At 30.8% G+C, this 12,940-nt stretch overlaps 2 protein-coding genes across 2 annotated transcripts in view; both read left to right on the top strand.

Moving 5' to 3' along the window:
* Window positions 1-6,353, top strand: part of LOC113382307 — a 38,417-nt gene extending 32,064 nt beyond the window's left edge. Inside the window, 13 exon segments of the mRNA XM_026620767.1 lie at window positions 209-389; window positions 496-638; window positions 1,183-1,399; window positions 1,542-1,702; window positions 1,790-1,952; window positions 2,018-2,124; window positions 2,234-2,395; window positions 2,501-2,716; window positions 2,872-3,116; window positions 3,197-3,447; window positions 5,333-5,517; window positions 5,579-5,800; window positions 6,210-6,353. Coding sequence (XP_026476552.1) covers window positions 209-389; window positions 496-638; window positions 1,183-1,399; window positions 1,542-1,702; window positions 1,790-1,952; window positions 2,018-2,124; window positions 2,234-2,395; window positions 2,501-2,716; window positions 2,872-3,116; window positions 3,197-3,447; window positions 5,333-5,517; window positions 5,579-5,800; window positions 6,210-6,353 — 2,397 coding nt within the window.
* A 675-nt stretch (window positions 6,354-7,028) lies between these two features.
* Window positions 7,029-11,791, top strand: LOC113382291 (UPF0605 protein CG18335-like). Its single transcript, XM_026620766.1, has 7 exons — window positions 7,029-7,060; window positions 7,435-7,573; window positions 8,976-9,114; window positions 9,186-9,358; window positions 9,504-9,654; window positions 11,394-11,634; window positions 11,722-11,791. Exons 1-7 carry the CDS (start codon window positions 7,029-7,031, stop codon window positions 11,789-11,791), a joined length of 945 nt encoding a protein of 314 aa, XP_026476551.1.
* The last annotated feature ends 1,149 nt before the right edge of the window (window positions 11,792-12,940 follow it).

Genomic DNA, 12,940 nt, shown 5'->3' with positions numbered 1-12,940 from the left:
GCTAATCGTTTTTAAAAAAATAATTTTTGGTACGGGAAGTTCCAGCAATTTGCCTTAAGGCACGATGCCTTAATTGCCTTAAGACAGAATTCCACTTACAGCTAGTTAAGTACTCTTTTATATAGAATAAAATATACAATATAATATATAATCTCGATTCATATTAATTTTTGTATTCTGCACAAAATTAAAAATATTTACTTCTTAGGGAATGCCAGGTTTAAAAGGTGAAACTGGTCCTCCAGGTCCCGCTGGGCCTACTGGTGATAAAGGACAACAAGGAGAACCTGGTAAAGAAGGTCCTATAGGTCCCGAAGGAAGAAAAGGTCCGCAAGGATCGCCTGGTAGTCATGGTGTTAAAGGAGAAAGAGGCGAATCAGGACCTCCAGGCAAGTGTAAAATGTTATACAATAATATTGCTTTTGAAATTTGAAATGCTATAAAAGAGATAATATCTATCATCACTATACTAATTTGAAACTTTTCACAACATAGGCCCGATTGGCAGAGATGGCTTGCCGGGCTTACGTGGTTTACCAGGTCCACCTGGTCCAGTCGGAGCACCAGGCGAAGATGGTGACAAAGGCGATGTTGGACCACCCGGAGAAAAAGGTTTTAAAGGTGTGCGAGGGGAGGAGGTAAATATTATCGTAATTCTTATATGAATGTAGTGTACCATATAATAATAGATGAATTTAATAGATGAATAATATATATACTTGATTTCATAATTTGCTTCAATTATCTGTGCGTTACGCAATCTTTAACAAAATTTTCATAATACGAAGTGATGTTTTAATTCCATCAAATGTTTCATTTTGCGATTATAAAACACAATGAAATGCATGAATATTGATAATTAAAAATCTGAAATAAAATACTATAGAATCGATGCTTTTACACAGTGATATCATACAAATTCCGCAACCTTTTTAGTCAAAAAAGCATAAAAGACAACAAAAGCATAAAAATAAATAATTGTAATTATTTATATATATAGACATATTTAATGCAGATAATAACATAATATGTTATTGCATATGAAATTTCCTGGTATAGATTCTTAAAATATGATTTAATGTATTTCATTAACTATTTAGATAATTATTTATTCATAGTATCTATCTAATTATTTATTTATTTATTTCTAATATAATAATTAACTAACTTTAATAAAATTAGGGACCAGCCGGTTCGCCAGGACCGCAAGGATTACGAGGAGAACCCGGACCAATAGGACCACAAGGAGAAAGAGGATCACCAGGTGAAATGGGTCGACAAGGAAATAAAGGAGCTGATGGACCGGCTGGAGCAACTGGACCAGCAGGTCCTGCAGGACCGCAAGGTTTACCAGGACCAGCTGGTAGCAAAGGAGAGATTGGTGACGTCGGACCAAAAGGTGAAAAAAAATTGCGCCCATACAAATTTGCAGTAATCTAAAAATTTTTATCAAACAGTTTGTTATATTAAAAAATAGTGTAATTATTATTGATTTTGGAAAAAAAGAAATTCAGTTTAAAAAACACAAAGTTTATAAATAGGTCCTGTGGGACCTACTGGTAGCCCGGGAGACCATGGAAGAAGAGGTAGTAAAGGAACTGAAGGGCCGCCAGGACCAACAGGACCTGAAGGACCACAGGGTTTGCGTGGTGAACCTGGAGCACCAGGACCACCTGGCCCTATTGGACCAGATGGTAAAGAGGTATAATCATTTTCAAAATAATTATTGAGTATTTATGTATATATGTATGTGTGTATATAAAACATCTAAAAAAATCGTCTTTAACAGGGTGAGCGCGGAGCACCAGGTCCAAAGGGAGATGAAGGCAAACAAGGTTCTCCAGGCCCACGTGGTGGCCGAGGATCTATTGGTCCAGAGGGTCCAAAAGGATCGGCAGGTCCTCCAGGTTTTCCTGGCAACACAGGTGAACCAGGATTACAAGGCCCGAAAGGTAATAAAATTTGGTAACGATATAATATTGACAGTTTCAAATATTAATATTGTTATTTATCTTAGGTGACGCTGGGAAGGATGGCACTGATGGAACACCTGGACAGCCTGGACCTCCAGGTGATGCCGGACCAATCGGAAAACAAGGAGAACCCGGACTTCCTGGAAAGCCAGTAAGAATATGATCCATAAAATTATAAAGCACATTTCCATCCACTGTGTTTTTTTATTAGTTTTCTATTCTGTATTATTTTTTTCTAATAAAGCCATGTTATTGTTTAGGGTCCTGAAGGACCAGCGGGTTTGCAAGGTAGTACTGGACCCACAGGAGAAAAGGGAGATAGAGGTTTAAATGGTCCACCAGGTGAACCAGGATTACCTGGACCAGATGGTATTCCCGGCCCACCAGGATTACCTGGAATGCGAGGGTCGCCAGGACCAGCGGTAATAATTTATAATTTTATTTATTTTTATTTTATATCCTAATAATTGTCAACGTACGTGTAAGGAATTTGATTAATGTGTATTTATACTAATGCCTAAAAAAAGGGAGATGTTGGACCTCCTGGTAAATCAGGAGAAGTTGGTCAACCAGGAAAAGCTGGCGAAACGGGTGCACCGGGTCCAAAAGGTGAACGGGGTAGACGTGGACCAAAAGGTCACCGCGGAGAACTAGGTGGATTAGGAGCTAAAGGAGATCAAGGTGAAAAAGGTGATCGAGGAGTAAAAGGACCACCAGGCCCAGAAGGGAAGAAAGGAGATACGGTTAGTTTTAGTACACCCACATTAATTCATATATATCTAATATCTATGTATAAAAAACTACCATTATTTATTTCAATACTCGTTTGTAGATTAATTATTTATTATATAACGTTTTTGGTTTCTATTCGTGAGTATTAAAATATTGATATGGTTAGGGTCCAGTAGGGCCTATAGGAGTAAAAGGCAGCGATGGACTTCAAGGACCACCCGGGCCAGAAGGTCCGCCCGGTCCAAAAGGTTCTGAAGGTGTCGGTGGTACAAAAGGTGAGCCAGGCCCTGCGGGTCAACCTGGCCCACCAGGCCCTCCGGCCGAAATGCCATTGCTACCTCCAGAACTTTTATTCCAGAGAGAAGAATTAATAAATATGCATAATGCTCACAGATTGCAAAAAAGAGATATGTAAGTATACAAAATTTTCAAATATATTTGTTCAATAACATATAATTTAATTTATCGAAAACAAAAAATTTAAAATTTAGTGAAAAATTTATGGAGGAGTTAAAGGAAGACATGGAGTCTGATACTACAACTACTGAATCAGATTCGGAAACAAAATCGAAGCAAAAAGCTAAAAGAAAAGAAGATATTGGCCCGAAATTTTTAGACATGTATAGTTCTATATATGCAATGAGGCAAGAGCTGGACAGAATAAGAAAACCATTGGGTACCAAAGAAAATCCAGTTAGAACATGTAAAGATTTATACTATGGGCATCCACAATTCAAGGACGGTGAGAAAAATAATATAACGTATGAGTTAAAATAATATTAGCCAAATATATTATTTGATTAAAACTTAGCATGTTTTGTTATGAAAACATTTTATTAAAGAAACACAAAAGCAATTCACAAATAAAAACATGACACATTGACAAAAATTTCTATGCACTAAAAAAGCATTATTTTAAAATATCATTATCAGAAAAGTGATTTTTGAATTTAAACTGACCTTGAGATATAGCATGTAATGAATGTTCAGATTGTGTATGATTATGTAGTGGATTAGATGACCAATTTACATCTGACATCAAAGGCATGTCAAAAGTGGAAAATATATTCGTACTTCGGCTGCTTGAAGTGCTGGTTGAACTCGAGCTGAATGTACGAGAAGCAGACAAACGTTTTAAATCAGCAGCAAAATCGAGTCCGCTAGAAGAATGTCTTGCAGAGTTTGTTGTGAAATTACTATAACTGAATGAATTAAATCTGATACTATTATTTTCTTCTCCGAGATTAGGCTGTGAACGCTGTGTTAATATCGGTTCCGACATGGCATCTTCTTCTACGTCGACGTTCATTATTCTTTTTTTAAGCTGTTGTAAAATACCCGATAAATCGCCACCGTTCACATTATCAATTTGGTTTTTATACATTTTGATACGATTCCTAAGATTTTCGTGATGCTCCGTTTTGTAATGATGAACTTTGCGAGCAGCTTTTGCCCATTCATCTTTAAAATATTCTTTAGATTCGATTACACTGTTTAATTTATCTTCGCACGACCGAAGTTGCTTAAGTAAGCTTCTCACCTGATCCTTTTTTAAAGAATTTTTCTTAACTTCTGCAATTTTATTCCCCAACTGCTCATATTGTTGGGTTAAATCAGCATTATCTTTCTTTAGTACTTCGAGTCGATCCTCCAACAGATTTTTATCAATATCAATTAGTTTCACTTTATGATTTAAATCTTCTTCTACTCTGCGTGATGCTTCTTTTAATGCAACAAGTTTTGCTCCATACAAACGTTCTACTTCTGATAATTCAGACATCAGTTTGCGTTCAGTTTGCCTACTAGCTATTTCTGCGGCAATAGCTTCTTGATGAGCCTGCTGTAATTGCCCAGCTAAAGCATCACATTTGTCGATACTTTGCTCTAACTGACCTTGGAGAACCTTCTTGCGTTTTTCCCATTCTTCACTTAAAAAAGCCAAATGTTTCTTTTCTTTACTTATTAAAACTTGTCTAAAATAGTTTTGCTGACGTTCTTTCCAGTCCTCTAGCTCTTCCACAACGCGGTATGCGTTTGTCAAATCCATTTTCTGATCGCATGATGTGTAGTCCCCGTTGCCTTCGCCAAAATCACTTGTACCATCTATTAGAATCAATTCGTTCTTGTCTGTCATCACATACCAATTGTGCACAATAATTTCGCCCTAGATAGGCTTAAATTAAAAAAATAGACTATTATGAAATGTTGCATATGTGTTTCTAAAAAATTGTCAGTGCATTTCTGTTTTGTAGTCATTTGTTTACTATGAAGTTTTTGGATGTAAATTATCACTGATTCCCTTGCTTTGCAAAATAGCAAGAAATATTTTGAATATATATGGTTCGTCATTTTAGAAGGAAGTGGTATCATATTTGACATATGTGTAAAATTAGACAATAACGACTGTCAAATATTTATACATATTAAGTATTTGAAATTTGTAATATCAAGCGTGCATACACACATACACAAGGTTTAAGGATTCACCATTCTTTGCTCCGCGGACGAGGAGTCTGATTCAGAAAAGACATCTCCATAAAAATATAATTATTATTAATTATGGGATAGTTCTATTTTGTATATGCAAATTATATACAGTTTTGTTCAATTAAACCTTTGTATTATAGGATGGTATTGGATAGATCCAAATCTAGGTATGGGAGACGATGCAATCCACGTCTTTTGCAATATGACTGGTGAAGGAGAAACTTGTGTGTATCCAGATGTTCACAGCTCCCATATGCCAAATATTCCATGGCGAAAGGAAAATGAAAAGGACGATTGGTATTCAAATCTGCGCGGTGGATTCAGAGTAAGTTAATCAAGGATTGATAAATATATTACAAAATATTAAATTACAAATTATGTTCCAGATAACATATGAAACAATCGGTGTAGTCCAGATGACATTCTTAAGATTGCTTTCCCAAGATGTTTATCAGAATTTCACATACACATGTATCAATAGCGCTGCATGGTATAACACCAAAACTTATAGTTATGACAGTGCTCTAAAACTACTAGGAGAAAATGAAGTTGAAATAAGCTATGAAAGCAATGTTCTGAGACCTAATGTCTTAATTGATGGATGCAAGGTAAGATAACATAATTTTTTCACTATACTTTGATGAAAAAATCAAATCAAGTCTACATTCAATAAAGTGTTCAGTACATAATAAAATTCAGTAATTATTAGTCCCATATTCGTGATCTTTTTTCGTAGCACCGTATAATAGATTTGAAAGATATCAAAAACTATCGTTTTAATCATTTGTTTTATCTCAATGAAAATGGTCTTAATTCAAGAATATCTAAATGCAAATGGTTTATTCTACATGTTCTAATATATTCTTCAACAAAATTACAGCTTATGTAATGTTGTCTCAAAAATTTTGAAATTCACTATGCTGAGTGAGAAATTTATTATTTTTTATTATTTTTAATTTATTTATCGATTATTAATACTGATTTAAATCACATTATAAATATTTGCAAATCTTTCAGACTGGCAAGAGCAAAAGTGAAACCGTGTTCGAAGTGAGAACAAAAAAATTGAACTTTTTGCCAATAATAGATTTCTATCCAACTGATTATGGTTTGCCTCAACAAGCTTTTGGTTTTCAAGTGGGACCAGTTTGCTTTAAATAGCATATTATTCACAAAAAAATAAATCTAGTTACAAAATTATTCCTCATCGAATAATTACACAGAATCAAAATAAGTTACCAATAATAATATACAACTCAATTCAAATTATGAGCATTTACCACTAATAATTAGTTAGGTAATGTTACATTCGATTAATTAATAATAGATATTTAAGTTAATATAATAAATAAAATTGAAAACTCTTTGATTACTTATTTAGCAATTGATATTACAAAGCAAATTTCAACATCAATTACATCTATTTTAATATCAAAGAGTTTTCAAAATCAATGAAGCCAAATACTTAAACCAAAAATAGTTTAGTAGGAAAATTCGATAAAATCAAAATATATTTGTATATAAATTTTTATATATAAATTACTTTTTACAAACACTGCCATATAACTTATATATAATATTTTTAATGTTATGATAGGGTTTATTTTATTATGAAATCATAATGGCAACTACTATGATCCATAGAATAAGACAAACTTTGTATACATTTTTTATTATAAATACATAAAATATTAAAAATATTTATGAATATGATTATTACTTTAAAATGACATTTATAGTGGACATTTATAAATAGGAAAAAAACAAAAATCAATATTGAGTAGTTGGTTATTCAAAATTGTTAGTAATATTTTATAATCTTATTAGTATCTCAAGATGATGGCCATAGATCAACCATACATACCGGGGTAAGAAAAAATATTATTGTGTAAATGATGACTAAGAATCAAATAATAATTTTTAAATTAAAATTTGAAATTAATGTTTGAAAGTAAAACATGTATTAAAAGTATGATCACGTAGTGGAGAAAAGCAGGCAAAGTTAATTTTTTATTTACACAGTATAAAATTTTAAGAAATTGACTAAAACATAATGAAATTGGTTCAGTAATATAATGGTAATTTTCCCGGAATTGTCAATAATAGGAAAAACTTGCTTCGATTTCTAAAACCTTCAAAAATTCTTCAAAATATTATTTATTTATTTATTATTTATTCTTCAATGTTTTTTATTTATTTAATTTACTAACTTTTATTTATTTATATTGTTCTATCTTTTAAGTTTCAAGAATCATCGTCCTCCATATACTTATCGCATAGGATCAACTTATGCTTCACAAACAAAAAAAGCACTTGTAGAACCAGCAACTACACTGAGAGAAGATTTAATTTTGCCGAATAGATTAACTGATGATTTTACTGTAAGTAACTTTTAATTTAAATGAAGTACGTATTTTATAAAAGAAAAGACAAAAATAATAATCGGGAAAAACGAAAATAATAACTAAAGTTAACGGTCTCGTAAATGACAAAAATTGAGAAGTACTTTAGATTATTATGTTATGAGACGAGAATATTGAAAAGAAACGAAATTGCGTTAATAGCTCATTTTGAAAAGTTTAAATAAACAAGTCTTTATAGTACCTATGTTTATTTTTGTTGTTCTATTTATAAAAATAATTTGAGTTGTATGACGTAACTTTATTGCCAAATGTTGTAAATATTTTTTTTTCTTATAAATTATAATCTGTCTAAATAGAATAATGTTGATATATATATATATATATATATATATATATATATATATAGTTATAATTAATATTATAAATATCTGTAATGTGCTAGATAACCATAAGGTTGAAGCCAAATAAATAAATAAATAAATAAATAAAAAAATAGAATAATGTTGTAAAATGAAGTGAATAAAATTGTTTGATACTGTATTTTTTATATAACACTTATTCGAAAATTAGATAAAAACAACCAGTCTTCTTTTGAATTATTATCAGTCTATATAATACAAAAATATTTATTAATTGTTTTGGTATCGTAGCGGATGATTTAATTGTTTAGAAGTCAACCCAGTATATTGGACAACTATAGTTATCCTCTCCTTGCAGCCTCATATTATTTATTTATATATTTATTCTAAATTCTGAACAATTAAATCATCCGCTACGATACCAAAACAATTAATAAATATTTTTTATTTTATAGACCGATAATAATTCAAAAAAAGACTGGTTGTTTTTATTTAATTATCCAATATGTGTTATATAAAAAATACAGCATCATACAATTTTATTCACTTCATTTTACAACATTTGACAATAAAATTATCCAATCCAATCGGCTTCATATAGTTAATTATAATAAGTAATATAATGTAATGTAATGTAACTTAATAATGTAATCCTATGTTATAACAATACTTTATATAGTATTTTTAGCATTTATAATTTTATACAACAATGTCCCTGAACGACAGTTTCTACTTGAAATTATATTTGAGAATCATGGTCTCTAGTGAAAACCTGATATTTTACACCTTGATACCGAGCTGACCAAGGTTGAAATCCAAATCCGGAACTAGGGATTGTTCACGTAACTAGAATGTATAAATTACTTTTGGCGACGTAATTTCTTTTGAAAAAGCGTTTACTAGTATAATAGTGCTACAGTACAGTAGATACGAGTATATCATAGATCTTTATAATATAAAAAACACTCAAGATAAAAGGTGGATTTCATTATAAAATTTTGCCTCATGAATATTATATAATTATTGATAAAGAAATTAAATCTAAATTAATGAATAAATAGTTACATACACGAGTAACAAATATTAACATGAAAAAACTGCCAAAGGTGTACAGAAAATGTCTACGCGAAATCGATGTGGTACGATCGAGATATATGTACCAAAATCCGTCATATAAGCATGCAGCTCCCGGATTCGAAGGTAAAATTTCAAGTCTAATTAAATAATTAATCAAATACAATAATTGATATATAATAAATATATTTTATTAGGGCTCTTACCCAAACAACATGGGAGGTATGGCCAAAGAGCTCGTGTTGAAGCCATGGAAGGATTAACACCATTACAAAAACTGCAATCCCAAAATATACAAGCAACCCAAGCCGTGAAAAATCGTATGCCCAAGGCTCTCGAATTTAATCAATCTAAATGGATATCTGATATAGTATGTTTAAATGGATATAAATTTATGATATGGAATACAAGACACTGTAAATAAACCAGTAATTATTTTTAAGTACATACTTTGGTACTTATTTTGCGCAGATAAATATAATTCTAAAGTGATTCAAATGATTTTGTTTTTTTAGGAACAAAGAAGCGATTTTTCAATGCCTTTGCAAGTCGTGAGACCAGAAATGATGGGTGTGGTTACAACGGTACCAGTTTGCGAACCATGTTTACCGCCTCCAACTTATGATGTGCACCCATTTTTCATGGGCCGAGAGAGACCTGATCTTGGTATGTAACTAGTGGTGTGTATGGCATCGTGCCTTAAGGCAAATTGCTGGAACTTCTCGTACCGTAAATAGATTATTATAAATATTGTAGCATTGTCTAATATTTATATGAATTATATACACTGAATCGCAATTATTTTGTTAAAAAAGCAGAAAGTTCTTTGAATCATTCAAATCAAACGCTTAGTTTCCTCAAAAACTGCCATTTTTTGCACATTTAGCTCAGTATCTCCAAAACCGCTGAACCTGCCTTTGCCAAAAACTAATCACCTCTTCTCCCTATAATTACAAATCAAATGCTTTTTAGATCATTCAAATCGGATACTCCGTTCTCTCAAAAATTCGATTTGTATGTTCTGCACTCTTTGTTACGTATCTCGCTAACGGCTGGACCTGCCTTTGTCAAAAGCAAATCAGCACATCTCTCTGTCAATAGGAATCTAATGTTTTTTAAACCATTCAAATCGGTTGATCCGTGCGCCCGAAAAGGTGGACAAAAAAAATGCGGACATTTACGGATTACACTTTCTAACAAGCGTTTAAAGGTGAGAAAAGTCTGTTCGTTTTAACAAATGCTGATGGATGGAATCCCATAACCTTATAATGTCTAATAAATTATATATGTAAAATTAATTTTAAAATAAAATCATAATAATTAAATATAAAGATTTCACACTAAATCAATGTCTGTGTGCATACCGCAGAGATATAGACTTTTAAGTAGAACTGAACAAAAATATATAATAAAATAGAAAATAAATGAATTAGATTCATTAAATTTTCAAACAACACTTTTCACTATAATATAATCTGAAGTTTATTGAATTTTCAAAATTTTCATTTCAGTGTTATGTTTACATTCATAATGTATAAGTGAATCTATAAAAATGTAATATAATCTATAGAATTAACTTTCTATAGGGTAAGTTATAGTAATGGGCCGAAAATCGAAAATGATTTTTTTTGCATATCGTCACGTTTCAGAGGATTCTGAACATTTTGGCATACTTCAGAAAAAATGTATAAGTGAATCTATAAAAATGTAATATAATCTATAGAATTAACTTTCTATAGGGTAAGTTATAGTAATGGGCCGAAAATCGAAAATGATTTTTTTTGCATATCGTCACGTTTCAGAGGATTCTGAACATTTTGGCATACTTCAGAAAAAATGGATGTGTGTGTATATGTGTGTGTGTATGTGTGGAGACAATTTATCGTCGGCGATTTCGGGTGGATGGCTGAACCGATTTGAAAAATTCAGAAAACAATCGATTTCTATTGTAGGGAGATGTGCTGATAGTTTTTGGAAAGAGCTGGTCTAACCGTTACAGAGATACGGAACAAAGAGATACGGAGAAATCGAGTTTTTTAGAGAACGGAGTATCCAATTTGAATGATCCAAGAAACATTCTGCTTGTGTTGGCGAAACAATTGTTTTCCGAAAAAAAATTTCATGATTCAGATTTTAATTTTAATTCATGCTAAAGTTCTGAAGCTCACTTATATACTTAAAATAAATAATTTTACCTTTGTAATTCATTTTATTCTTATAAATATTAAAAAACGTTACAGTATTTATAATAATTTATTTGAAAAGATTTAATATTCTTCGATCGTTTCGTTATGGTACGGGAAGTTCTAGCAATTTGTCTCAAGGCACGTTGCCATACACCACTAGTTTTATTTCATTTTTCAAAATCAAAATAATAAATTATAATTCCTTCATAAAACCCACAGGTAAAGAAAAGTATAAACCGTACGAGTTCCCCAAATTCAGCGAAGGCCACCCAAATATTATACCGATGGCCATGGTAGAATTTACAAATAATTATCAATATAGACGAGGAGAACAGTGGTGTCCAATCGGAGAAGCAGGGGTCTCTTTCATTGGCGGAGGTGCCGATGGATATCCTATATACCATAAGAGTTTAGGCCAGTTGCCTGGATATATGGGACACATACCAGGAAATAATATCAGGTTAATATAATTGAAATATAAGCGCAGTGGTGAAATTACTTGAAAGATTTTGAAAATATGTTATAATTATAATGAATATTTTTTCAGGGTTGGAAAAACGTTTGGTAAAAACTCTATAGATGGAAAACGCTGGTTGCGTGGAGATTATTCTAATTGAAAATATAAATGATATATATTAAAAAAAAGCAACGACAGTTTATATTATAAATTCATTCAATGTGGTTTATATATATGTTCAATGAACTTTTCAAAACGAATACTTTGCGATAGATGTATAGATCTTTTATTCTAGAAAAGTACCAAAAGTATCAATCATTTATGTATAGATAGTAACTAGCAGTTTTTATAATAATTAATTAGTGTTCCCATTTTTATGTGTTTTTTTCATTTTTCAAATGAACTACTATAATAAAGACATTTTTATAATTTTGTTTTCAATTATTGAATGGATACCCAAAAACACACATATATGTATATGTATATATATATATATATATATATATATATATATATATATGTATGTATAAGAAATAAGAAATTTATAAATGTATGTATAAAAAAAACATATTTCTAATCATTTTATGATATGCGAAAAATATTACAATCACTGTAGAAATAAATAATATATTACATTATTATGTTAATTATTTCAATAATAATGTAAGCAATTATTTATTCTCAACAATTCATTTATTTTCCTAAACAAAAAATAGACATTTACTTAACTTTTACGTCAAAATATAAACGAATTAAATTATTAGTAACGTTTTTATAACTGACTTGATTAATAACTTACCATGAATCAGCTACAATTAGAATCCTTTTCCAGAGACCAGTTAAACAGTAAGTAAAACTGAATTGCAATCATATAATATTCACAATTAGTATCAAGTAAAAATTAATATTTGTTAAATAGTATAGTTAAACGTAAACAATCATTTTACTAACACAAATCACTTAAAACATCCACAATATACGCATGTATATCTATATATACATATGTATATCTTTTAAGTTTTAACAATACACAAGTTCTTTATCATGCAAAACCAAATCACATAATGCCCAAAACTTGAAATGTTATGGCTACAATTATAAAGCGTTCATTATACCTGTGTTTCTCAACATGCAACTTTGAATTTTGATTTATATATCATGGATGTATTTCATAGTTCATTTGAAAAGAACAAAACATGAATTCCTCATTGTGTTTGGCCTAATTTTGATCGTGCTATAAAATTCTGAAACTAATAAAACATTTTCTTCAATCACACAAAAACAAATATTGAACTCACTAAAATGTTTT

This window comes from Ctenocephalides felis, unplaced genomic scaffold (genome assembly GCF_003426905.1).
Source record: "Ctenocephalides felis isolate EL2017-DRISC unplaced genomic scaffold, ASM342690v1 CF-g0.4_SCAFFOLD_00845, whole genome shotgun sequence".
Taxonomy (NCBI): Eukaryota; Metazoa; Arthropoda; class Insecta; order Siphonaptera; family Pulicidae; genus Ctenocephalides; species Ctenocephalides felis.
The sequence above is the reverse complement of the archived record's forward strand: the minus strand, read 5'-3'. Positions and strand labels throughout refer to the sequence as shown.

What these genes read in the sequence shown, in the direction of transcription:
- LOC113382291 (XM_026620766.1), top strand. Translation starts at nt 7,029, where the DNA reads ATGATGGCCATAGATCAACCATACATACCGGG. An exon ending in TGCAGCTCCCGGATTCGAAG is followed by an intron (nt 9,115 to 9,185) that starts GTAAAATTTCAA and finishes ATATTTTATTAG; the next exon opens with GGCTCTTACCCAAACAACAT. An exon ending in CTAAATGGATATCTGATATA is followed by an intron (nt 9,359 to 9,503) that starts GTATGTTTAAAT and finishes TTGTTTTTTTAG; the next exon opens with GAACAAAGAAGCGATTTTTC.